Raw genomic sequence first — 27,257 nt, 5'->3', positions numbered from 1 at the left:
AAGGGTGACTGACAGTCTTCGTTCTTTTTCCTATAGGCGATGCCTTCCCGGCAGGCTCCAGCCCCTTCCTGTCAGGCTATCCAGGCCCCTCCTCTCTGACCTCTGACCCTGCATACAGATCCGCAAATCCCAGCAGTCTGCAGATGGCTCAGCTGTGGGCATCGCATGCTCATGATGGTAAATCACCTACATTTGCATTTCTGTTTCTATCCTCCTTTTCTGTCCCAGTACATAATTCAAAGGCAGAGTGGCATTATATTTTCATGGCATTTTTCACAATCCTGTCCTGACCAATGCCCAGGAGGCCTGTTCCTCATTGCTTACTCCGCTGGGATCCTGTTCCATTTCTGTCTCACGGCTGGTAGCTCTGCTGCTGGCTCTGTCCTGAATGTGCCTTGGTTCCTCTGTCCTCGACCAGTCCTTTACTTTCGCCTGTCATCTGTTTCTGTAATCGGTCTTCCTCTCTCTTGTTCTTTTTTGAGCCTTCTGTCCAGTACGCACTTTGTCTCTGTCGGCGTCTCTCTAGTTCTCCTGCCCTACTTTTCATACACCATCCTGCCCCAACACACTTTTAGACACACAGAGGATTGTCTCCTTGGACTCCTCGTTTCCTTAACTTGCCTGTGACTTTCCTCAAGGCTTGTTCATTAAGTGATTGAATCTCGGTCCCCTCCTCATTCCCTTGTGTCCTTTTGCAACTCCTTATCAAATCTCACTGGAGTAGGTCAGATAGGGTAGAAAACAAACCCCACAGTGCATTTCAGCAAGGTAAGAGAAGGACAAATGGATTTCATTTAAGATGCCTTTTAAAAGTGATTGCGTTGCCTTGTGTGACACACGGCTTGCTCAGTGCTTTTCAAACATTGTAAATCAAATTATGTGGTTAGTTTATTTATTTTAAGACTTTAACCCTTTACAGCCGATCGGAGCGGGCACGCTCTGTTTTGCGTAACTATTTTTAAATCCCGGTAGCTCTGCAACCAAGTAAGCTAGCGCAATAATTTTTTTTGCATATGAAACTGGAGGAGTTGTACTTACATCTTATGCCATCAGCTTGTCCTAGGTCACAGTTTCCTTCCACATATAGCTTTGCAAAAACTGCATAAAAATCACTTGCAGCAACAAAAACATGATATTCCAGAAACACGCTTCGCCGATCCATCAGCTGTTTGTAACACTTCCTACGTCCATCAGCGCGAACTATCACATGACCGCATGACCTGCCCGAAACCGGAAGTGACGTCATTTTGCGGAAATGTAGTTTTTTACGATCGGGGCCTTATGAGCTTGTGTTTTACTTGTTATGTGTTTTAAAAAGTTATGTTTGACTTTATGACTTTCTGTGTCGTTTCTGGGATGCTTAAGACTCATATTGCACTGCTGGAAATAGTTTATTTTGATGCATATGCTGTTATTTTGCAAATTTGCACTATAATATTTATTTTCGTTTTTCCTGCAGTATATAAAAATTGGTGTATTTCAAAAATAAAACTATGAAGACACTCAAAATAAATTTCCTGTGGTGGGAAACTAGTTTGTGTAACTTTTTTGTATTAACCAATTTTGAGGGATAAGCCTCTTAAATTTCTCTAACTAGAAATATATGTTAAAAAAACAAAAACGATTTTCAATTTTTTTGTAGTTTATTGCACTTTTTTGCAATTTATGTAATTACTATGCACCTAATGCAGACATATTATTAAAGTTTGGGCTATAATGGTTGTATTGATGTATAGCAACTTGAAATGCTCCCAAAAATGGCTCAACAGCATGTAAAAATATAATATAAGCTCTGGCGAACTTGGTTCTATGGTAGGTCTTAAAGGGTTAAGACTCTGCTTGTTTCCTTCTAATGGTCAAGTGTCATTTCCTATCAAAAACAAATGGGGAAAAAAAGCTGTTTTTACAGTAGACCTCTTGTGCTTTTCCTTTTTCCATATGCTATTACAGTAGTGGATGCTCACATTAAACATGGCCACAGTTTAAAATAATGAGGTTGGTGTATGTGCAAGTAATCCTTGTGGGTCAAAAGCTCAGGCTTTAGACTAAACACTGTATGATGTCAGTGAGAGTGGATATGAGAGCACTAATATAAGTAGTCTTAGAGGTGCCCAGTGTGCAAATGTGAGGTAAAATGGAGCTTGCTGGCTGTATGTGAAACTCTTCCTTCAGGGTTGTGATTAGATCTCCTGTGTGGGAATAGTGCCACTAATTGGTCATTGTAAATGTCTAATTATAAATCTAAATTTAAAAGATGTAACCTGTTTCACTTTATATTCAGCCAGAGAAGGAAATATAAAGGGTGGATAAACTTTGACATTTGACTTAGGTTTGACTGGATTTAAGGTTGAAGTCTCTAAAGCTAAAAAAGCTAAACCCCCTGCTTGGTGAAGAAGACTCCTGAACAGAATCCTTCACGGGCTAAGAGAGATTCCTAATACCTGGTGGCTGGCTTTGATAGCAGCTAAAGTTACTCTAAGCTGGAGACAATTCTGGGCAGCAGCTAAGAGGCAGACTTTGGATATGCCTGGGATGCACCGTACTGCTACAGCTGAACCACAAATCAAAGCTGTTAAAGATCAAGGCTAGCTGTTAACTGTGGTTAAAGGGAGCTTTGCAAGAAACCCATCCTGCATGCTGTTACTCTCATTCCATCATGCCTCTTATATTTCTGTCTCCCAGTGCCTTCTTCTAATGCTGACACCCCTTAACACCCACCTCCTCGGCTTCTCCGTTTCTGCATCTCAGAACGAGGGGAGACCCATTTATACCTCTGCGCTGCCGCCGTTGCTTTTGGGCTGGAATGGCAACTGCGTCTTTAATACTTCTTGGAATGGCTGGAGTGTGAGAACAAGGAATGCCTCACCCTCCTTTTTTTCTTCTTCTTTCTCCTCTGCTTATGGCCTAACGTGGTGACACCAGCCAGCTCAGTCCTAACACAGAAATCCAAACACAAACCTTTGTCTATATTAAGATCTGGTCTCTGAGAGCAGCAGTTGGCTGTCGGGAGACTCTTGCCCAGCAACCCAGGCTGACCCACAAACAGTGATTTGTGACATGAGGTCAGCTGTAAATGTTTTATAAAGAAAAAAAAGAAACTGAGTCACAATTGATAGTGTGGTTAAATCTCTTGGAGCTGAAGTTGATTATTTAATTCAGTGGACAAAAAGAAAACTGATCAGCCACTTAACTGAGTGTCCAAATAAATACACGCACGTGTAGTTGAATTTCACCCTCTCATGTGTACGTTCTGATTTCATTTTCTCTAAAAGTCAGCAGATATTAAAGGAATCACTTTGAAAAGTTGGAGCATTAGAAAACGAAGGTATCTCCAGTCCTTATGTCAGCTGATTACTGATTATAAGTTAAGTGGATAAAATTGTAGAAACTGCTCTCATTACACAGTAACTCAATCATTACAAGTTAAACAAACACCAGTTTAAACAGTCTGAAATGTTTAAACATCAAAGCAAGAGTCATTGAATGCATGACTAAGAGGAAGAAAGAATGATGTAATGATCTGAAATGCCTCCTTGTGATTTCCTCATACATGGTATTGCTTCAGACCAGCTGACTGTAACGTCTCAGAGTCCAGGGCGACAGTCCAAAACCCAAAGGTCTCAGATTTTACAATAAAATGACTGTAACTGTTAACGAATTATCAAACAGTCAAAGACTGATTATCTCCAGGTCAACTAATAGATTCAAAGTTGACTAATCAGAGCAGTCAGCATGTAAGTGTTGAGAAATTTCTACCTGATGGGTTAGAATGAGAATTTGGCCAATCATTGACCCTAAAAATCTTCATTGTAAAGAAGATAAATGCCATTACTGAACATTTAGCCGGTGCAAAGTGGAAGTGACACAACAGATAAATATCAGCATGAGTCAACAGGACTGACGTTCAGAGGATAAGCTAACAAAATTACCTTTTATATTTATACACTAATTAACTGAACTTTTCTGGTGTTTTCAGTATCATTTCTATAACCTGCATTCTGTGTCTTCAGGCTACCCCCCTCTTCCAAGCAGCCTGTACTCCAGCCCTTACCTGGGGCACCTGGGGCACCTTGAGCCTCCCTCGCTCTCCCAGCACCCTCTCTATGATTCTCATAAAGGTCAGTATCTGTCGCCGACAACATTCACAAAGACCAGTTGCCTGAATTTATTGTACATATTCTGCCTTATCCTGTGATACATCAGCAGCAGTAGGTTTTGTGCTAAACCTTTTTATTATAGTGTGAAAGCCTATTTAGTTGTGGGCCCTGGCCAGAAATACAACACCAGATTTAGCCCTGATTCCTTTGTCATTTTCACACTATAATGTATGTCTCTTCTGTCATTCGGCTGTTGCCGATCTACTATAAGCCTGTTGCATTGTTACGTTTTCTTGGCAAGTTGACACATAAATATTTATTATTATTTTTCACCTCTGCTTGAGTGCTGCAGGATGCTGCTGTACTCTGCCTTCATCATCTGTTTCATCATCTGTCAGCATGCTGTGTGGTTGTTTGTGTTGTCTGACTTGTGTGTTATGTTGTGTTTCTAGAGGGATATTACCTGCCATCCTCCCTGAGGCAGTCACCTCTCCACCCCCCGTCTGCTGCCTCCAATACCCCGTCCAGCTCCACACCCCCACAGAGGACATCCCGGGAAGGGGTGAGGGAAAGGTCTTATCGGGGAGAGAGGGATAGAGACAGGGAAAGGGAGCGGGAACGTTCAAGAGAGGAGCAGCGGCCGCAGAGCGTGGTGGACTTGACACAGGACGGGAGAGGTGAGGAGGACCGCAGGGTAGGCAGGGAACGGGAACGAGAGAAGGAAAAGGACCGGGACGCAGAAAGAGACAGAGATGGTTGGTCCTTCCATCTACACCAGCAAAAGTCACACTCCCAGCCTTCCACAGTGGAGCCCAGATCCAGGCTGTCATCTCCACAGACCTCCTTCCCTCCTGGTGGGGGTGGAGGAACAGGCAGGTTTCATGGACCAGAACCAGACAGAGGGAGTCGGGACGAGGATAGCGGCTCTCGACTCCACCATAACTCTAATGCGAATAACTCAAACCCTCATTCAGAGAGACATAGGAGGAATGACTCTGTAGCCACGTCAGCTGGAACCCTCCACATATCCTATGTCCTTCCTCCTGCTCTCCAGTCCTCAGCAGCTGGAGCACCCCACCTTTCCACAACCAGAGAGTCTGTCAGGGAGCAACGCATAAGCGCACCTACGTATGTGCCTTCTGTGGAGGTTTATGATGAGCAGGCGGGGCCGATCCAGATAGCATCACAAGCGCGCGACAACAAACACAGAGACAGAGAACGGGAGCGTGACAGAGACGTGGAGCATGAACGGGACAGAGAGAGGGAGAGCTACAGGTTTCATGAGAAGATCCTCATGGAGCATCCTCGGCTCTCCCACTCAGGCGATTTAAGCAATCAAAGAGAGGAAGGTTCTGTGATTTGTTCCAATGGTTCCGTTGGTAAACGAAGCCAGGACACATCCCTCTCCTCCATCCAATCAAGGTTCAGCCCAGAAACCAGGGACATCTCTAAACACTCAAACAGATTAGGCATAGAGCGATCTGCGGCAGAGCCCAAGTGGAATCCTATCAGTCCGGTGACCAAATACGCTACAAGTCACATGGCTGCTCTGGCAGCCCAACACACGCTTTCTTCTCCCCACAGCCAGCAGACACACACGCGAATGTCACAGTCCCCTCACACATCCCATCGACACAACAGCAACACACAATCGACCCACAGCCATTCCCCCCAAACACACTCCTCCCAGCACGGACACGGGCGTGCAAGCGAAGAGGGTAGTCAGAGACGCTACCTGGACCCATCGGCACTCTACCGACCAGGGGGTTCCAGCGGTGGAGAGCGTGGTGGGGGATTGGGTTCGGATTCTAAAGAGGTTTCGGCCATGCAGAGCCTGATCAAATACAGTGGAAACTTTGCTGCTGAAGGCCCTGGTTCCTCCAGGAACATCACGGACGGCAGAGGGCCCTTTGGTGGATTGGGGAACATTGGGATGGAAATCGAGAGGGAAAAGGAGAGGGAGAAAGAGAGAGAGCGAGAAAGGGAGAGGGATAGGATAGCAGTTGGCTCCGGTGGTTCAGGAGCATTAAGGATGCCTCAGCTGAAGAGAGAACAGGAGCGACCCGACAGTGCCCGCTCCTTTGGTCGGGAAGGTGAGGGCGAGGTGCGCCACCCTCCGGTTGGGATTGCTGTTGCTGTGGCTCGGCAGAGAGACAGCGGGGCCACCAGTAAACAGACGAGTGGGAGCTCAGACACACAGAGACCCCTGCTGCAAACCGCTATTAAAGGTCAGTACTTCTTTGGTCTTCTTCAGCTAAAAACTCCTTTTTTTTTTTTTTCCTGGTGACTGATAGACGTACAAATCTGAGTGCAAATTGCACTCAGTGTGGGTTTTAAAATACTTCCAGGAGTCACATTCACTGAACTGATAACACAATATTTTAAAGTTACTGGCAAGTTAAATCAAGTGTACTTAGAACATTGTTCAAATGTATTTGCTTGTGCTTGTGCTTTCAACTCTCCACTGTGGCTTCTCTCTGAATTGTTCTGCAGGGAACACAGATCCCTTCAGTTAAATGAACCAAGAGCAAATGATTCCTCATTTTGGTTTCTATGAATAATAGACGATTCATTTTCTCCCGCCTCAAAGTCATATTTCCTCAGCCCCCTGTTTGACACTGAGGTGTTCATGCGTGCAACATGATTTGAATGGTTAAAAACAACTCCCCCCCCCCCACAATTTGACTAATTATGTCATAGGGTGTATTTTGTTGAATGGCTCTCTGCTGGCTGCATTGCAATTCCTGCCATATTACACTCCATTCTTGGACGTCAAGGTCATTCAGCTCCAGTGCTCCCGCTCCATCTCCTTGTTTCTGTTTCTTTCTCATCACCGTGTGTCATTGAGCTCTTTCTATCTTCCCACAGCTCGGCCTCACTCTCTCTCTTGCTCTTTTCATTGAGTTGAATATCTCTCTGCCTCCCCACCCTTCTTTCCTTTCAGAAAAGGGTTTTGTAGAGGTACTCCCCCCTTGTCCCACCTCTGGGCCCTCTACTCTTTCTCCACTCGTTCCCCCCCCTCTGCATTAAACATGTCATTACAGAGCGCAGCTAAAAGCTACAAACAAGCCTTGAATTACAATAAGACCATGGCTGCGTTGCTAAGCAATGGATCAGTCTTGAGTGACTGTGTGTATATTAGGAATTGTGTGTATTTATGAGCTACTGTAGATGCACATGCAGTGCATCCCTGTTTGCGATTGGAGGGGGGGGGAGTTAGTCATTTCCTTCCTTGAGCAGATTGATTTGCTAATAGCCTCAGTCCCTCATGCTAGGAGGAGCTCTAAATAAACAGCAGAAGAATTACACTGGAAATAGATGGATGTGTAAATGGAAGGAAGCACGAAGTGGTCTAATGATAGGAGAGACCATCTATCAATAGGTTGATGGACCGGAGGAGAAAAGTGTGTCAGGAAAGTAAGAAGAGTATGAGACAGATGGAAGCACAGCAATGAGGAATGTGGGGGAAGAAGAGGGGGCACGCAGTGTTTATCCCTGATACAGAAAGGATAGCATGTGGGGCCGGCTCCTTGTAACCTTGGTAACAGTGTAGAACCCTTTCCTGTGGAGCATGTCAGGGATTGTTAAAGTCTCTTGTCCTTTTATAGGCTACACACACACACACACACACACACACACACACTCTCTCTCATGACTGAAAGGTTTGGCACACATGTATAAAACCTTCTGCTGCTTGGGGACCCTCAGTCAGCGTTGATGAGATGGAAAAGGGTTAATGGGAGAGAGGAGGAGACCCTCATGTTTATTCTGGGTTGCCCGCTTGAGTGCTGCTCCCCTTCCTCCTCTTTTCTTCCTCCTCAGTCTTTTGCCGTTGGCTCTCATAGTAAGCAGGATGGGTTTAAGGCCCTGTGTATGCAGTAGTAAGGCAGCGATGGCAGGTTCACGTGTCTCCTGCGGCACTAGACTAATAATTGATGCGAGCTGGCAGCTGGAGTGAGAGCCGTCGCTCCATTTCTGTGTGTGTTTGTACAGTTTGTGTGCACACACACTCTGTTTGGAGAATGAAGCTTAACATAATGATTTTTTTGTAGCCTCTCTGCTCATTATGACATGCTGTGCCACCTTTAGTCGCTGTCACCTTGTATTTTTCCCCTTCTGTTCTCTGTTGTCACCCATCGTGCTCAACTTTATAACCTGCCAGAGTTTCCTTTTTCATCCCTACTATAGACCAGAGAGATGTCCAATAGTAGAGTGCACTGTAGCAGGTAGCATAATATGGCTGTTATAGCCCATCATATTTTCTTCTATGGTGTAGTATCGAAGAAAATGTGATGATGAATCCTTTTCTCTCTTCCCGTCTTCCTGAATGTGTAGATGAAGAACGTGGAGAGGACCGTGCTCGCCACCACAATGACAGACTGCTGGCTGGCCGGCTCGAACGTGAGCAGGAGAAAGTGCTCAGGTGGGGAAGTAATTCAGCTATTGATTTTTTTTATTTTATTATTTTTTTTTATTGTTAGTAACCCAGTTACTCATTAGTCATGAATCATGTTTAAACAAGTCTATTGGGCCACCTGCAGGTCTCTTCTTTAAACAATATTAAATTAAAATCGTAGCCTGTATATAAAGGGTGGAAGAATCAACTGTGTCACCTGTTGCTTTGTGACTTAAACTCTGTGGTTTTCACCACTTTGTGAGTTTGGTGCTACATGTGACCATATTTGCAGTGCAGAGTTCAAACTTATGAGCAAGCTCAGCTAACGAGCTGTATCCCGAACAGTCGACACAGACTCCTGCTAATTCCTGTGAAGGAACAAATAAGGGACTAGAATTTTTACTCACCAAAACTGGAGCACAGATTTAATTCCAGTAAAAATGCTAGTGAAGAGGTCCAGTTCAGCCACTCAGATTCGCTGATACAGCACAGAGCAGGTAGCCAGTTTGCATCCACCTGTCTGTCAAAGAAGTCATGTTCCTGTTAATGCAAAATTTTAAGCCTGAACAAAATCAAAATCTTACTGTGTACCGTTGTTATGAACGTGGTTAAAAATGTTTATGTAGCACACTGTAAACTGGTTTCTTTCTGCTGTAAAGTCGAATGCATTATGGGAGTCCACTGGGATTGACTCCTTTGGAGCTGTCCTTGAAACTGAAGTTTTTGGCATTTCCACTCTGCCTTCATTTCTCAGGGGTTGTCCCTTTATTAAACGGATTTTGTTTCCTTTTAGAGAGTCCAAGGAACTTGCAGAGTTTACTCAGATGCACCCTGCCCCACTATCTAGCGGCTTGACACCCAGTATGATGACATCCAGCCTCATGACCCCAAACCTTGTGGTCACTGGAGGGGCCGCTCTGGCAGGGGCAGGACGATGGCCTCCTGACCCCTCAACTTTGACCTCTCACTCGTGGATACCCCGGTCTGGAGCTCCCCCAGTCTGGCTCTCTGGCTCTCCATACAGTATGTAGATGTGCTTTTGTCTCACACTTTAGATTTTTCCTCAAACCCCTCGTAACATCGTTGAGGAACTCAGTTGTGTAACTGGCGATTTTAATAATTTTGTGCTTTATGTCAAGAGAAAAGTCAACAAAAGCTGAAATAATGAATCTTTTATTCAAGCTGCAGAAAATTAATAAAGACACATTGTTGATTGTGCTGCTTTTATTTTGACTGTTGTTTCAACATTTATTTATTTGTTTAGAGTAAACAATTATTTAACGGATTATTTGGAAGTAATCATACAGAAAGCCCTAGTTTACTTATTGTTTGCATTAAAAACAAAGTGGTAAACACATGTTACGTGTGTTACAGTCGCTTTGTTTGATGGAAACCTTACATGTTGGAGTTTTAAATAAGCTCCTTGAGCACTGAAGGAGACACCCAGATGTGGGACAGATAGCACAGCACGCCGTTAAAGGAATTAGCGGTTTTAACTCTGTATGCTTTTGCACTTTCAGAATCATTTCTATCTTACTGTCTGTCAGCGTTATAACACCTGGTGCTAAACGTAGAGCACACATGCTTTGTCTAGCTTTTCACACGTGGCTTTTCCTGATTGGTGTTGTCTGTCCGTCGAGCGGTTCAATCAGCAGCAGCCCCGTTGAGTCAAGTGCCGCAGACATTCCTGGTCTCTCCAGGACATTCCAGACCTTCTTCTTCCAACGCACACTGTCCAGAAATAACAGCACAGAGATGCAAACTCACTCACTCACGTGTATGCTTGCATAAGCATGTAAGGTTTAAAAACATGCAACACTGAGACACATGGTCATGCAAAGCTCCCAAAGGGCCTTCTCTGTCTAGACACGGAGGACAAAAAACCCCCAAAAACAAAATACTCTCTCAAGCAGCTAAATTCAGTGCACGCTCCCACATGTGATTCCATTATGCTTTCACTGCAAGTATAAATACTGAATGAAGAATAGCACTGGGTAAATGTTGGATTCAGTTTGGCTTCTGTTGACTTTCTCTTCTTTTCATCTGACGTTTTTCGCACTTCTGCCTCCATTTTTTTTCACCCTTTTATTCTCCCCCCCTCCTATTCAGGCCTGGGTCCCTCTTCACTCCACCAGACCCTCCCCCCAGGCTACCCACCCTCTCTGCCAGGCTCGATGCCCCCTCCCTACCAGTTTGCCAGAGATCCGCAGTCTGGACAGCTAATCGTCATCCCATCCGAACACCTGCCACACTATGGTAGGAAAGCTGTTGTCTTTGTAAAAGTGTCAGTGCAAGTTGGCTTCCGCCTTGCTCGAGCGAAAACAAAGGAGTACCACTTTTATACAGACAGATGTTACTGTTTGTACTTTCTGTAAACAAATGAAAATGGAAAATCACTCATGTTTCTCTGGCTTCATTTTATAATTTGCCATCAGCTGAGGCTATTCTTTGACCATAAGCCACCCTAAACCCTGTATCTGTGATCCTGTAGCAGTGCATTGTACTTCTTTTCCCCTTGTACATACTCAACTCAGTTTCAGTCGTTTTCCTTTACAGTTGAGTAACACCTAATGTGCATGGGGTAGTTATAGCAATGCAACAAGGCAACAGTTTTTATATTAAAACTACATCAGCTGGTTTCCTCAGTGCCCAAAAGCTACAAAAAGGACGTGGAGTATCACAGTAGTAAACAAACCCAAGTTCCAATAATTCTTTATCAAATTAAGAATATCCAAAAAAATCTTTTTGTAAGTGGGGAAAAAACTGCTTTGTAAAAAGCAGAAACTTTGAATGGACATTTAATTTTACTTTCTCCTCATGGCTCTGGCTGCTGTTCTGCAGGTGGTGATGTACTGGAGCGTGGAGCCCCAGTGTGGTCGGGTGTGTACGGTACAACCAGCACTTTGCAGCATGCGGCCCAGCTGCAGCTCCTCTCTCAGCAGCAAATCCTCCGACAACACGAGCTACTCATGATTCAGCAGCACACAGCGCAGGTCCTGGAGCTACAGAGGAATGCACAGATAGCTGTGAGTGAACTTTGTGCTGTTAAGCACCTTCATGTCAACAAACACCATATTTAAAGACATTTCCATGAATATTACACATTGTACAATCCAGCTGTATGTAGACATAAAGGCATAAACACAGCAAAACAATATTAGATTGGCTTGCAGTAGGGTTTTAGTTCCCTGCTTTGATTGCGCTTCCAAAAAGTAAAGATCAGTAAACAGCCATATCCTGCAGCTGCAAAAGAATACAGCCAGGAAAGTCTAAACAAAGCACATCCCACAATTCATATCCTGAGTCTGTCACATCATACACACACGGTGCGTGCGTCTGTCAGAAATATCTCCTCTCCTGTGTTGTAGGAGCGCCTAAAGGCCAGTGAGCACCGGCCAGAGATGGAAGACAAAGCAGACAAGCGTAACACTGACTCAAAGCCCAGACCCTCCTCAATTTCATCCCCGTCTCCCTCACCGGTGCTGCATCCCCGCAAACCTCCTCCTTCCTCTCGATCTCCAACCCCGTCGACATCGTCCCTAACCCCGCTGCCTCGGCTCCCCTCTCCAGTGACCACACTGAAGTCAGAGGAAGGTGGGCAGAGAGTACTGTCTCCGCCGAAGCCCCTGCCTCACCCGCCTTCACCCCGTTCAGCGTCTCCCCCCCCTTCCTCGCCACGGCGGCCTAAACAAGAGATGTCTGAAGAGGGGGAGGTGGGACAGAGGGAACAGAGAGAGGGGCAGAAACCGACCTCTGCACCCTTTCAAAGCATGTACGCCGGTGAGTCTGGAGCAACCTAACAAGTGTATAATGCAGCCATCTTTGCTTTTCATCATCATGTCAGTTAGAGTGGATACATAAGACTTTTATTTCACGGTAGTCCAAACATAAAGTGTCTTAAGCAATGAATTAATCAGACCTACCTCCTGATATCAGACAAATTTGCAGTTCTAACTTATATTTTTGTTTGCCTTTGTGACAGATCTCCCTCCAGGTTATCCTTACCAGTCCATCACGGCCCCATTTGGCTCACCTTTTCCTCCTTATCACATCCCAACACCCACAGGGGAAAATGCAGAAGCTGTCCCACCCCGTCGTGTCTGCTCTCCTGCTTTAGCTGCCCCTTTGCCCTCAGCCCATCTCCATTCAAGGCTTTTGGACACAGATATCATGCCTCAAAAGCTAGAGCAGTCAAAGTCGGCATCTTTCCTCAAACAGGAACCTGATGTGGAGCAGGGAAAGCTTGACATAACACCAGAGCCACTCGGACCTCTTCAGCAAAGCTGTAGTCCTGCCCAAGTCACCCAGGACAATGAAGACGACAGGGAACCCCCAAAGCCACAGCCTCAACCGTTACCTCTGCATGTCCCTAGTCCTCCACCACAACGAGCCAGAGGGCTGGAAATCAGGGAGGAAGAGAAGGAAGAAGGTCAAATCAAAATAGAAGTTTCAGCTTACTCATGTCTGACAGCATATTCTGAGCCTCCTACACTCACAGAAGCTGAACCTAAATCCAAGGTCATAAAGGATCCAGACCAAACACATTATGCAGAGTGCATCAGCACAGATTCAGACAGACAAGAACTGTCTCAGACATGTGCATCACTAGATCAAACCACCAGCGCTTCATGTGAACAGGAACAGCCAGACAGTCCAGTCATCTTGGATGCTCCGAGTCCAAAAGAAAGTCTGGTTGATCCTCCTCTCTATCCACTTCCTGCCCCTACCTCTCCACTTCCACTTGTCATCAGTTCAGAAGATCCCATGGCAGGGATGCTCGCCTTATTGACAGCTAGTGAGATCGTCCATCCTCTATCCATCACCCCACCTGCCCCAACACTCATACCACAGATTGAAAGCTGCAGCACTGCAGGACCTATGGAGATGGTGGCGCTGGAGGGGATGGCCCTGCTTAGCCAAATGGCTCAGCAAGAGTTAGAAAACAGCCATAAGGAGCAAGGTAAGCAGTTTCTAACAGATGTAATAAACAGCTATTTATATTTATGAACTCCTCTAATTTTAGTTTTTTCTGCATCCCATCCAGATGTGACATTAGAGGGTCTAGACTGTCTTCTTGAAGCAAGCAAACAAATCCTTCTGGAGGCCATAGAGAAACAATCCCACATTGATCTGCCCAGAACGCTGGACCCCAACAAGAAGTACAGCTGGCGGCAGAGGAAAGAGGAGCCGGTAAGATCAAGAAACGTGTGGCCCACAATTGAAAATGAGCCGGTTTAGGAAATGTTTCTCACCTCGTTGCCTCTCTTTGCAGCTGTACAGTAAACTGCCTCTGGATGTGTTGGACACAATGGAAGTGGAACTCCGTGTCCGCTTGGCTGAGCTGCAGAAGACTTATAAAGAGAAGCAGAGAGAGCTCAGCAAGCTCCAGAGACGCAGAGACAAGCGGTAATTTTTTTTTAACACTGCTTGCACACTTGCTGTAAGAGTCACTACTACGCGAAATAATCACAAAAGTGCGAAAAATGCTTCCATGCCTCCGCTCCTGGACTAACACACGCTTAAAATTGTTTTGTTGTGTCAGTGAGCGCCAGCTGCAGGAAGATGAGAGGCGCAGTCTGACCAGACGGGGTAGGGGGCGACCTAGAAAGAGGAAACACTTGGCCACACCTACCAAACTGGACAGCAGGCCTGGAAAGTGAGTGAACCCACAAATGTAATCTGCTGCTGGCTTTTGCCGTTTGTTCTCCTTTATGCATGCTTTTCTATATGCATATTCAGCAAAGGTGGATATTTCTGTCCCAGGGTGGGTAGGGCGGTGCAATACTCGGAGGATTCTGAAGCAGGGGAAGGACAAAGGAAGAAGTTCCGGGTGTCCAGAGAAGAAGAGGAGACAGAGGCAGGAAGTGGAGGCTTGAAAGTGAAAAAGAAGAAAAAGAAGAAGAGCTGGAATGACACGGAGCCATCTACCAGTCATCCGCTGGAGGTAGGCTACCTGGAAGTGTATTTTTTTTGGCAGTAGGGTAATGAGACTGGTCTCGTATAATTAATGATGAGTCTATGGTGATGGTCTTAGGTGCTAAAGGCAAAGCGCGGCCTCCTATGTGAGCAGGAGCAGCTGGCGTCAGACCTCGACAGAGCGCTCTCTCTCTCGCAGCTCGGCTCTCTCGGCGCATCACGCAAATTCACCTCCAGCACGAAATCGGAGAAGTCGAAGAGCAAGTCTGTGGAAAGTCGACTCAAGGAGAGAGGAATCCACTCCTCGGTCAAAGCAGGAAAACACAAGATGGCTTCCGAGGCTTCTGCTTCAGACGCTGCCCGGAAAGTGAAAGGTCAGAAGAAGACAGCTTTGTTCTCTCCCATGAGATCAGAGCTCAGCAGCTGCTCTAACAGTGAGTACCTGGAGACAAAAAGTAGCTTCATGTGTCTTTTCCCCAACTGTCAACACAGCCTGAGTTATAGAGTGACCTACTTTTAGCTAATGCTGATACAGTGTCACTTTTTATATAATTCATGGTTAGACTTGGAAAATTAAAAGTGCAGCACATACTCATGTTTTATGCCACTTACGTCATTTTACATTTGTCAGTCACTGGCTTCAGCACACAGAAAAGTGCTGTAGAGATGGGAGTTGGGTCTGAAGTGGTGGGAATTAGATTTGCATGTGCAAGACTTCCACAGATAAAGTGCATCAGAACCACTGAGAGCAATTTAAAGGTGCACATGTGGATCAGTTTCTGGGTGACCTGCTTGGTCACTCACTAATCTTGTCTTTTTTTGTCTGGCAATGATTTGCTTTCTTGCATTTTCCCCCATTTTCTTGACACATGCTCGTTGGTTAGATGGTGTAGAAAGTTAGATTATCTGCGGCTGACTAGTTCCAGATATGCTGGGCTTTGCTGCATTAGTTTAGAAAATAAAACATTAATCTCTGTGAGGCTGTGATATTGAAACCAAGCGGAAACTCTCTTTGTGTCTGAGTCTTTGTTTCCATCCTCATGACCTCATGAATGATTAACCGCACTCTCTCCACACCAGACTCCGATTCAGAGGAGCACACTTCTGCTCGAGGGGGCTGGCCCCCTCTCTCAGGGACGCGCTCCCACGGCAGCCTGCCCAGGAAGAGGCGGTCTACTTCATCGCCGACATCCCTGCTATCCAGTGAGAAATCTCTGAAGAAGAAACACAAGCACTTATCCCTACTGCTGGAGGAAGCGGGCCTCAGCTCCTCTGACGACTCCTTCGACCAAGGTTACTGACCAAATCTTAGAGCTATTCGCCGCTTGCTGTCGAGTCAGACATCACTGTGTCTTAGAGCTTGTGTCTTAGTTTGGTCTTCACTAAGGCAGCTTTTTTTGGTTTTTTTTTATTAAGACTGTGCTTTTGCTTGACGATCTCTACCTCTCTCGCTGCTGGCCTCTCTGCAGAGTTGCCATATTTTTTTAAAACAAATGTTTACTTATTTCTACGGTGTTTTTTAATGCCTGGATTGCAAACTGTTTTGTAGCATTTGTACATTGAACATTTTGTGAATTGTGAATTTTTCGCCCCCTCATAAAATTGTATTGCAGTTTGACATCTATAAGCTTTATTAAAGGTGTTGATTTGATTGCTACAGAATGCAAAGCGCCGTGGTCCTTGTGTCTGCTTCATCTGTCTGTCCGTCTCTGTCAGTACGTCCAGCTGCCCAAGTGCACCTCACACATCCTTTGAAGTGCTTTGTTCGTCAAATATCCCTGTGGATAGCTGGAAAATGGCTGTTCTGCTTAAGGGTTCACACTTGGAAAGCTAGAAGATGAATTCAGAGCACACAGAGCCCAGTCTGTTTGGACAGATAATTTCCTTGCTGCGCTTTTAAACGGTCATAAAATAGATGTGTAATGCTAGTGTTAGTTGTCGTGCTTCACTTTTGTTTTTAGACTAACGCTTCTTGAGCATGTGGCCTGGTGTTTGACGTTTTTGGGGGAAAAATGACCCAAGAGTGATTTTGGGATATTTGGACAATAGAGCTCCTCCTGTGTGTCTACTAAACCTTCAAATAACCCTTTTCCCTTTACGTTGCTGTCTCCGACACCTTGCTCTGTCCTCTCACCTTTGACCCCCACCCCCATCCCCTTCCTGCCCTACTCATGATGCTTTTAAGTGTCTCAGCCTGTTCCATGTGCTTGTGCTGCTGCTACTGCGACATTACAGAAGCTTGGCGAGGACTAGCGCAGCCTTGAGCCTACACTACCGCGCCATGGCCATTCTGCGCTGTGGCTAAAGCTTTGCTTAAGCTATACTGGGCTAAGGCCAGGCTACGTTACGGCTAGGCTCTCGCCGCTGCGCTGCCCTGCCCCACCCTGTCTGAGGCCACACCCCTGTCACCTGCTCTGTAAGTAGGATGTGCCCCTCCCTCAATTTTATTATTGACTAACATGGACTATGCTGAAATTGAAATGCCTACAGAGAATATTAACTTTTTGGGGGGGAGGGGTTTGTTTTTTTTTTGTTTTGTTTTTTTTATTGTTCACACAATTTGGAGCTCTAGCGGTAGCCATGGTTACCCCCACCTACCAAGTTAATGTCTACTGATGGCTTGTAAAAGTTTAAAGAGACACATTTGGTGTTGGTTTGGAACAGAGGATATAACCATGGATAATTAAACCACATAAGGGGCCTCACAGGGCTGTCCTCTCAGTGCCTGCTTGTCCTAACGTCTGTCTGCTACTGTTAACGCACCGTGGATTCACAGTACAACATGTGCACCAGATTTGGTTCCTAAAAGTAACTGTTAGAGCCTCGAAACAAGTCTTTAAATGTTTTCATTCTTGTCTCGAGCTGCAGTGAAAGTAAACTGTACAATTAATTGGGGTTAAAGCCTAAAAACCCTGCAGTGACCGGCAGGTATGCTCCAGGGAAACCTGACAGCACAGTCACCTCTGATTCTTCTTAGAACTGAGGCTTTGAACACAAAAATCCAGAACCACTTGATTTTCAGCCTAGTGATGAGTTTCCTTTCCCTAACATTTTTTTTATAGTTCTGTGCTTTAGCATCACTTAAATCCCAAAGTTATAGCCTTTTAATAATTTTACAGCTCTTAAATGTACTGTGTATCCACCCTCCATGTTAACACTAACCCCCTCTGTTCATGAACTGCTAACTGCCAGCTACATGCAGCTAACAGCTACTATGCTACACTCTGAGTGTGTGTGTCTCTTTGTGTGCTCTTCTGGCTTGTCAGAGGAGGAGGAGCAGCTTTTATTTTATTTCCATGATGTTTTTGAGTGTTTTTATTTTTCCAATAATAAATAATATCCCAGTCAGCTCACGCGGGTCTTACTGACTTTGTGGGGACCTTAATCTGTTTCACCACTTACATTATGGGGACATAACTACTTAATGGGACCTCATGATGCAATGAATACATTTGAAAGTAAAGTGATGTTTTCAGGATAGGTTTAGGTTGGGATTAGGTTCAGGCAAGCTACAGCTAAGGTTATACGAGATTTCCAGTGTAAGTCAATATAACGTCCTCTGAAATCAGCTGTGGTGTGTGTGTGTGTGTGGGGCTCAGATGCATGTTTATGGTTGATTTTTCTTGCTGTTGCTTTCTCGTGCAGCTTTACATAAAGGCGGGCTGCGGCAGTTCAGACAGTGGATCTCCTCTCTCTCCACTGTTGTTTCTCTCCCGCCTACACGTGTGTGTGTTTATGTGTACTTGTGTAGACACATAGTTAAAGATCCGGGCTGCTGCAATAGCGGTGTTATTTCTTTTGTTAATTAGCCCTCTCTGTGGTGCACTCTCTCTGCAACAGTAGGAAGCGATCTGACCTTTGGTCCAGACCTCCTGCCGTGAACACATTTGTCTCTGAGCTGGAAATCTTTTCTCTGATGCAGAAACCTCCGAGGACGAGGAAGAGTCGGATTCAGACAACGACCCCGGTTGTGAGGAGAGCGGGCTGGGTCTGCTGGCCAGGTTTGCGGCGAGTGCGCTCCCTGTCAGCTCGGCCTCTTTGAGCCTCCACCACGACAGCAAACACTGCAGCAGGCAAAGCACTCTGGGTAAAAGATCTTACACACAAATGAGCTGTGAACTGATGTGCCTTCTCTCTCCTTTTGTTTTAATGCAGACAGACCCGGTTCACTCTGCTTAAACTGATTTCACACATTCCCCCGATGGCCTTTAACTCTATTGTGGTTTTTTTGTGGTTGAGCAGATTCACCACCTGAGCATTCGTTCAGGATTTTCTTATTGATTGAAGGTTAAATTTTAATTCATTTCTAATTGTCACAGCAAGGGTGTGTGTAACGATTCACCCTTGAATTATGTATTAGTTTCAAACTGATCAATACTCCTATTCACAGAGTTATTGATTTCAGGCAATCTACCACTTCAGTTCGTTAATGACTGGATGTTTATGGGAGGAGTCTAGTTTTATGCATGTGCGAGAGATACATAGGAAGAGTTTTTACCATCATATGACCCTCTCCTCACCTCCTACAGGTTCAACAGAGTGCGAGTGGTCAGACTCTGGCTCGGACGTGCGGTTAAGGAAGTTCCCTTCTCTGCTGCACGGAAAACGCTCCGCCCCCGAGCTCCCCCTTTTGCCACCAGCGACCCGCCGCGTTGACCAGAGTAGCCCCACCAAGCGAGACGAGGCGCTGCAAGTCAAACGCAAACCTCTGCCCAAATTACGCCCTACGCCTCGCTCACCCCGGAGATTTAGTTTAGACCTCGCCAGCAGCTCTGGGTTCGGAGGTTTCAGCGAGGATGAGGGCTGGAACCGCCGACGCAGCGAGAGGATTTTTCTCCACGATGCCACGGTTTCAGCCTCCACCCCTTCCACCAGTCAGAGCTCCTCGTCCTCCTCCACCAGCTCAGCCCCACCGCTCACACCGAAGGCCGTCTCCAGACCGAAGCCCACTCAGCCCAGCAGAGACGGGAAAGACGTGGTGAAAGTATGTCAAGAAGTCACTGAGCTGTTACCGGCTCAGACTGAACAGCAAAATCACACCTTTTCCCCCTCTCTTCTCACTCCACATCTTTTCTACTATCTTTTCGCCCCCTTGTTCAGACTCCTGCTCCCTCGCATCCTTTTTTCTATTGCAATGTTTGCTAGTGTGTGTGTTTAGGAGTGTATGTCAGAGCGCCAGCAGGGTTTCCTTTACTTCAGTCATTGCAGCACTCCCCTGCTGTCTGTGGCGTGTTGCTGACAAGAAAGGACGACTGCAGGCGGCTTGGATGCACCCCTCCCCCCCGTGTGTGTGTGTGTGTGTGTGTGTGTGTGTGTGTGTGTGTGTGTGTGTGTGTGTGTGTGTGTGTACACAATGTGATTCTGCCCAACAGAGCCTCGGTGACATAATTTATTCATATGCATGTTTTTAACTGTGTTGTAAAAACAGAAAAAGAAGCTGAAGGACTCTCCTCTGCCTGTGAGCCCGTCCACTCTGTGCAGTCCAGTCACAGACAGCCCTGCACCGCTGAGCCTCAGCCTGGCACGTAAGAGTCAACCAAAACCCAAGACCAAAGCCAGAGAGGTCAGTATGATGATAAATTTGCTGCAAAGATGCAAACTTAATTATGCTGACAAGGACAAAGCCAGATCTTTAAAGTTATTGGACCTAATAGTGCAAAAGGTACTTTGAGGCTTGGCGTGTGTGTGTGTGTGTGTGTGTGTGTGTGTGTGTACAGTATCAAAAGGTCTTCAGAAACAAACTAATAGCTTGTGTTGGATTTAACACTTTTGTTTTGTTACTGAGGGGAAAGAGTAAACCTAATTGTGTGATTTCTGCCAAAGTGTTGTATTTCTCACCATCTGCCGCCAGACAAAACTTGAGTTTGCCTTGGAAAAGGAAGCAGAAGTGTGTGCAGGGCTCTTTGTGCTGGTGGAGATCGTTTATCCGACAGCATAAGTGTTGTAATATGCTACTGTTTGTGTGTGAAAAGTTCATTTGTGGTGTGTCAGCCTGGTGATTTGGTGGAGTGCCACAAGTCAACATTAAGTAGAAAAGCCACTGTGTCGCAGGGGGAATCACTCTTGTTCCACAATAATTTGATTGTAAGGAAAATAACATCATCACGGTTTTTTGGGAATCTAATCAAATCTGCTTGTTTGTGTTGCAGCCTTCCAGGGGTGCGGTGAGCCGGCTGATGGAGAGCATGGCGGCAGACGAAGACTTCGAACACAACCAAGACAGCAGCTTCAGCGAGGACGAACTCCTCCCAGCACGAAGCAGCAGTGTGTCAGAGAGTGCCTCGACTCCCGGTCAGTGCCCGCAGACTCGAACCTCAGATTGTCACACATGCTAAAATGATAGCATGTATATTTATTACTGTTTGGGGTGGTGTTGTGTTCAGCTCCAGTGCAGTGTGTGCTAGATAAGGACTCTCTGGTGGACGGACTCAGAGTATTGATCCCGATGGACGACCAGCTACTGTATGCAGGACATGTGAACACTGTACACTCCCCTGACATGTGAGTACGCATTAGCAGACTTGTAAGTAGAGGGAAAAACATGTGACACGTTTGAACACCTTCTTAGCTTAGCATAAAAGTTTGAAGCGAGCTTTCTCAGTAAAAGTTGTAAACACAAGAAAAGCCTAAAAGTTCATGCTGTCCATCACGTTTTCCAAAGTCGTCCAGTGGCCCGAATTGGGATCTTTACCAGGCCAATTTTTGCCCTCAGGCCTTATGTTTGACAGCCCCTGCTTTAACCACACACATGCATTCACACAAACATGGAAAAAGGAAAACATTAAACATGACATTTCACTGATGAGTTTTTGACCCACTCCCACTGTCGACATGAAATTTCACATCTGTGTTAATTTGGATCCTGTATGGTTATGTTAGACAGATATTTCTGACCCTGTGGTTGTTCTTGCTACAAATAAGTACCACCAAAACCACATTTTGCCACAATGACACTCACACAAAGTGAAAACAATAGTAAAGAGAGTGGGTTCCTCTATCTGCTACACTTCAAGCTCTATCAAGATATGGCCTAAGCTCTGGTTCTGACAAAGAGACCACTCACACTACCAAGAATGCTGCTGTGGCTCAGGAGACTGTCTGACAGTGTTGTTTAAAGCAATGACCCTTGCTCGATGACCCCAAGCTTTTGACCAACTCCCCTTTTCCCACAGATACAGTGTGGTGGTGGAGGGGGAGCGAGGAAACCGACCGCACATCTACTGCTTGGAACAACTACTCCAGGAGGCTGTGAGTATCTATGTGAAATATGTGAGGTGTAAAGAGTAGCAAAAATAAAAGTATTGTGTTCATATGCAAAGGGAAGTATGAAATAGTTTGATGCTTTAGCTTGCCATATAAGAGTTCCTACTTCTGTGTGTACAGATCATTGATGTGAAGCCTCCATCCGTGCGCTATCTCCCTGAGGGCACCCGCATCGCTGCCTACTGGAGCCAGCAGTACCGCTGTCTTTACCCCGGCACTGTTGTCAACGGTGCGACAAGAGCACAAACAGCCACCACTTCAATGATAGGATTCATAAGCAAGTTACATTGTTGCCAGCAGCACAAACAAATGCAAACGATCTTAGCAGAGCTGCACTTTCATTGTAGGGATGTTACTGTCTTGGAGATTGTAAAGGAAACGTAACTGGTCTGGATTCTGTTCTTGACTTCAGATCGAAACATGCTACATCAGCCCTTTTTAATCTAATCTAACCAGATACAATCGTTCCTGCTGACCTGCGCATTTTCGTTTCTTCCAAACAGGAAGTTCAGACATCGATGAGAATGACGATCTCATCACGGTGGAGTTTGACGATGGCGACACGGGCCGCATCCCTCTCTCACACATCAGACTGCTGCCGCCAGACTACAAGATCCACTGTGAGCACGAAATATGCACACAACACAGTGTGAAAGGTTTAGCACCAGAGACACTCAGATTAGTCTTGGAGAATGAGAAGGGGGAGTAAAGGGGAGCAGTGAGAAAAACGGGGACCATGAAGCACATTGCTCCCTAAAAAAACTGAACATATTTAATGATCACTGAGTCCTAATCCCCGTGTTTCTCTTTGGGAACTTGTAATAAGCAAGGTGCTTCCAACACTTCCTGAGGGGATGAAGACAGTAGAGTGTATGCTCATACATAACAGTATCCTAAACATCTTAGCCCAGTTTGCACATTGCAGACAACCAACATGAGCCCCCAGCCCCCTGAAATCTCCTGCATTCATTATTAAAAGTGTGAAAAGCACAAACTTTAAACCCTTGTCTTCTTCTGTAAAGGTGCCGAACCATCCCCGGCTCTGCTCGTGGCCAGCTGTTCCAGGAGGAGGGTCCGCAAATGCAGCAAAGAGGGTAAAGAGGCGGGAGCAAAGCCAGAGGAGACCACACCCAAGATCAAGGGAAAACCTGGTCGCAAACCCAAACCCAAACCAGGTGAGCCAAACAAAGTACTAATACCATCACATTGTCTCGAACTCCTCAACTTTCTGCTTTACTCTGATAGAAAACTTTTATTCCCAAAGCTGAATGTCTCTGCGTACATTTTTACATGCTTGAGACTTTTTGTTTATCAGAGATAATAACAGAAACACTTCTGTGTGGTTTCTTTCTGCATTTATGAGAGAGGCCACTTTCGATGAGTCACGTTTTTAAAACAACAGAACCAGCAAAAATAGCTTGAGGTTCAGAAGTGTCAGACATCTCTAGTTTGACCATGTGTGTCATCTCTGATGTCAGTTTAATGAATTTACTCAAACTGCTGCTGTGCTGTTCTGTGAAGCTCGCAGCCCATAGCTTTAACTGTAATAAAAAGCACACCGCTTGTCCGATTTGCTGACGCTGCCACGTTTTGACTGGGTAAGCAGTTCTTAGATGTAATATTTTCATTTTAGAAACGTTTGCTTGCTGATCTGTCTACTCTGCTCAGCATGACGAGCTGCAGACCACAAAAGTCACGAAGCCACACAATGGAAATGTCAGCAAATGCGGAGTAAAGCAGGAAATAAAATTACATTTGTATTGTTTTTCCTCTTTTCCCCACAGAGAGCTCCATGAACTCAGACGGTCGGGAGAAAGCTGATCCTCCACCTTCCTCCACCCAGCCAGTTGAAAGACCCCAGGCTCCAGCCAAGCCCGCCCAGGAGCGACCCTCCTCTGTCCAGAAACCAGCTCAGGAGAAACCCCGCCCTGCATCCCGGCCAACACTGGGAACCCAAACAAAACCAGGCCGAAAGAGCTCCGCTACATCCCCAACAAGCAGCCCTACGCTTTCTAGTCCAGTGCCCAGGAAGAGCAGTCCGGCGCAGCCTCCAGCTTCTAAAGCAGCTCGTTCTCTCCCTCCCTCGCTCTACCCCTCCACCTACGGTAAGGTCCTGACTGTGGATCTGTACAGCGAGCCAAACCTCAGCTCGTACAACAGCCAGCGCAGAGAGAGGGAGAATAACAGCAATGTCAGTCCTACTGCAAACAGGCCAATGTCTAGGCCCAGTATAACTGCTTCGTCTACTGCATCCAAGCCTGCTGCGTCATCCACACCCAGACCTACTTCTAGTTCCTCGCCTAAAACCAAACCCTCCTCAGACCATCACAGCAGCTCTAGACCCAGCCTAAGCTCGGGACTCATGCCCAGCCCCATTTCTAGGCTGTCAGCAGGCAAAACCAGCTCTTCTCTGACTCCCAGACCTTCATCATCATCTTCAATATCGTCATCCTCGGCTCCCAGACCTAAAATCAAGATGCCGTCCGACCAGCTGTCGTCCAGGCCGAGCTCCATCTCCAGGCCCAAGACCAGCTCTGGGCAGGGTGATGTGAGGCGGAAGTCTCTCTCCGCAGAGCCCCTCGTGAAGCTTGACCACGAAGGAGTCACCTCCCCTAAAACTAAGAAGACGAAGGCTCTGATGTTGCTGGAAGGTCGTGAAGTTAGGCGAGACCACACCCCCATTAGCACAGCCACAGCCAATCAAAAGCTACTAAAGCCTAAAGTGAGAGCTCCGGGTAGTGAGACTGGTGTGCCAGACAAGGACTCAACCTACAAAGCTCCAATGATGGCTAAGGAGAAGGCAGACAGTCGTGGAGGTAGAGGACAGGAGGTGGACACAAGAGAGGAGAAAGGTAAAAAGGAGGAGAAAAAGGAGGTGGAGAAGAGGGAGGGAAGAAAGATGAAAGAGGAATCTCAGAGCAGCAGCAGCTCAGACTCGGAGGAAGAAGGAGAGAAAGGGAAAATCAAGAAGAAGAAGAAGAAATGCACCTCAAGCTGCTCTTCATCGTCTTCATCCTGCTCTGGTTCTTCCTCATCTTCTTCCTCATCGTCATCTTCATCATCATCTTCGTCGACTGACGACTCCTCCTGCAGCTCAGATGAAGAGAGGACTCCTACACCTCCACCAGCCTCAGTCCAGAAGCCTCCAGAACAAGATAAACCTAAAGAAGAAGCAAAAGAAGAAGAAGAGGAGGAAGAGGAGGTGAAGAAAGAGGTTGAGGTGAAAATGGAGGAGGAAGAACTGTCTCCACCACCGCAGTCTCCCTCCCCTTCAACCTCTCCAACAGCTGCTGCTCCTGCTCCCTCTAAACCGGCTAAGCCAGCCACCGGAAAGGGCTCCGGACAAAGGGGTCGTCCTCCAAAACCAAAGCCCAGTGGAGGAGAGGGGAAAGCGGGGAGGCCAAAGAGGAGAGAGGGGGTCCACCTTCCCACGACTAAGGAGCTGGCTAAACGTCAGAGGCTTCCAAGTGTGGAGAACAGGCCCAAAATTTCAGCTTTCCTTCCTGCACGACAGCTCTGGAAGTGGTTTGGGAAACCCACTCAGGTGAGGAGAAAAATCTTTTTCTATCATGTAGGAAAAAAATTAATGAAATGTAGATATCGCTCTTTTCACTCTGTGACCAACATGTCCTTTGTGGCCCCTCCAGAGACGCGGTATGAAGGGCAAGGCAAAGAAGCTCTTCTACAAAGCCATTGTGCGTGGCAGAGAAATGATCCGCATCGGGGACTGTGCAGTGTTCCTGTCCGCCGGCCGCCCCAACCTGCCCTTCATCGGTCGCATCCAGAGCATGTGGGAGTCCTGGGGCAGCAACATGGTGGTCAGGGTCAACTGGTTCTATCATCCAGAGGAGACGAACCCCGGCAAGAAACTCACAGACAAGAAGGTAGAAGTTTGTGCTCAACACTGATCAAAGGTTTATAAAGAAAGACAGCGTTAATGTACTACACTTTTTTTCTTTTCTTTTTTATATAGAGGTTTATAAAAATGTGTAAGTGTTTGAGGAGCTTCCAGCTTTGTGTCCTAAGTGTAAGATTGCTTCCTCTGCAGAACTGGGATCAGATATGCGGTCAGTCTTTACCAGCAGCTCTGCACTCTTCCATCCAGAGGAAAGACTTTATGGAGGTGAGGAAAAGTTTTATCTCTGAACTTCAGACTTCATATTCTACTGCTGCTTATTCCAGTATGGGCAAACTGACAAAGTGTACTTAAATGGATTCACAACCAGGAAAAATACAACTGAATACAGCCATAAATAATCCTGTTGGTTGGAAAAGGAAAACTTCATACAGTGTTCTTTCTTATTTGTAATAAAATAACTTTCTATAAAAAAAAATTCACTACTATTTGGTCTTGCTACATGTTTTGCATGCCTAGTCTTGAGCCACTGCCGATCTGTATTAGCCAGAACACAATGTTTAACACCAGCTGTAATCCCAAAGCTAGTCCATTTTAGCTAGCATGCTAACACTAACTTTCTTTGCTACCGCACTGTAACTGAGAGATCAATAATAATCGTTTTTTTAGGACAAAATAAAATGGCACTAGAAAGAAAAGACAAGTTATATAATAACTCACCGTCACGGCAGATGGCTCCCCCTCCCTGAGCTGGGTCCTCTAGCAGGCTTCTTCCTGTCAAAAGGGAGTTTCTCCTTCCCGCTGTCACAAAATACTTGCTCAAACGGTCTGATTGTTAAGGTTTTCTCTCTATTATTGTAGAGTCTTAACCCTTAAGTCTAGCATGAGCCACTGCTGAACTCAATAACGGACAAGTATTTGATTCTTGGGCTCTTAGCTGTAGAAGTAGTGGCTCGTTTTCTTCAGTCAGGGTGATGAGCCTTTGTTGTTATTTACCATTTATGTGTTAGTGTTGACTTGTCTGATGAATGTGGGCTACAAAAGCAGTAAACACAGCCTGTGTCTGTCGCAGCGCGCCCTCTACCAGTCGTCTCACAGCGACGAGAACGACGTGCAGACGGTCAGCCACAAGTGCCTGGTGGTGAGCGTGGAGGAGTACGAGCAGATGACCCACACTCGCCGCTACGCCGACAGCGAGGACCTCTACTACTTGGCCGGCACCTACGAACCCACCACGGGGATGATCTTCAACACCGATGGAGTTCCAGTCATCTGCTAAAAAAAAAAGAAAAGAGAAACTCACTACGAGTTGATAAAACCAAATTGTGACCCGGCTTACTTTGGACCTCACTGGGAAGGAGTCAGTACCCAACCTGTCAAATCACTGATTTTCACTGGCGGTGGATCTTTTCACAGACTCCATGAACAGAACTGCTCTGAAACACTTTAAGTAAAACAAAAAAAAGCAAAAAATTAAGAAGACAGTCATGAACAGCTACTACTACAGAAACTGGAGACACTATGTAGACAGTATTAGAAGAAACGCGTCTCTTGAAACATTTGCACACACGAACGTCATGAACACGCTTCTGTTTTCCTTGTTGTGTTCATGGGAAAGCTTTTCGAACACGCATGAACACTTCGGTCTCCTTTTACAAGTAAATGCACCCTGTCTAAAGAGACACACGTACGCTCACACGTGCACAAAAGCAATGTAAATACAGACGCC

General features: G+C 46.0%; 1 protein-coding gene across 2 annotated transcripts in view; it reads left to right on the top strand.

Moving 5' to 3' along the window:
- tnrc18 (trinucleotide repeat containing 18) overlaps positions 1-27,001 on the top strand; it is a 43,442-nt gene extending 16,441 nt beyond the window's left edge. The window contains exons 3-30 of one of the 2 annotated variants that reach the window (XM_026165514.2): positions 37-177; positions 4,011-4,118; positions 4,550-6,325; positions 8,433-8,520; positions 9,287-9,516; positions 10,603-10,749; positions 11,335-11,519; positions 11,862-12,273; positions 12,476-13,453; positions 13,538-13,683; positions 13,766-13,899; positions 14,036-14,149; positions 14,257-14,437; positions 14,528-14,843; positions 15,490-15,702; positions 18,332-18,496; positions 18,939-19,393; positions 19,838-19,972; positions 20,559-20,700; positions 20,793-20,910; positions 21,582-21,657; positions 21,793-21,901; positions 22,176-22,292; positions 22,695-22,847; positions 23,457-25,216; positions 25,320-25,556; positions 25,721-25,795; positions 26,601-27,001. In XM_026165514.2, coding sequence (XP_026021299.2) covers positions 37-177; positions 4,011-4,118; positions 4,550-6,325; positions 8,433-8,520; positions 9,287-9,516; positions 10,603-10,749; positions 11,335-11,519; positions 11,862-12,273; positions 12,476-13,453; positions 13,538-13,683; positions 13,766-13,899; positions 14,036-14,149; positions 14,257-14,437; positions 14,528-14,843; positions 15,490-15,702; positions 18,332-18,496; positions 18,939-19,393; positions 19,838-19,972; positions 20,559-20,700; positions 20,793-20,910; positions 21,582-21,657; positions 21,793-21,901; positions 22,176-22,292; positions 22,695-22,847; positions 23,457-25,216; positions 25,320-25,556; positions 25,721-25,795; positions 26,601-26,807 — 8,918 coding nt within the window. In that variant the 3' untranslated portion in view covers positions 26,808-27,001. Of the gene's footprint in view, positions 1-36; positions 178-4,010; positions 4,119-4,549; positions 6,326-8,432; positions 8,521-9,286; positions 9,517-10,602; positions 10,750-11,334; positions 11,520-11,861; positions 12,274-12,475; positions 13,454-13,537; positions 13,684-13,765; positions 13,900-14,035; positions 14,150-14,256; positions 14,438-14,527; positions 14,844-15,489; positions 15,703-18,331; positions 18,497-18,938; positions 19,394-19,837; positions 19,973-20,558; positions 20,701-20,792; positions 20,911-21,581; positions 21,658-21,792; positions 21,950-22,175; positions 22,293-22,694; positions 22,848-23,456; positions 25,217-25,319; positions 25,557-25,720; positions 25,796-26,600 lie in introns of both variants that reach the window. The other variant, XM_026165513.2, reaches the window with a different exon arrangement.
- Positions 27,002-27,257: the final 256 nt, after the last annotated feature.

The sequence above is a fragment of the Astatotilapia calliptera genome, chromosome 4 (genome assembly GCF_964374335.1).
Source record: "Astatotilapia calliptera chromosome 4, fAstCal68.1, whole genome shotgun sequence".
NCBI classification, from domain to species: Eukaryota; Metazoa; Chordata; class Actinopteri; order Cichliformes; family Cichlidae; genus Astatotilapia; species Astatotilapia calliptera.
The sequence above is the reverse complement of the archived record's forward strand: the minus strand, read 5'-3'. Positions and strand labels throughout refer to the sequence as shown.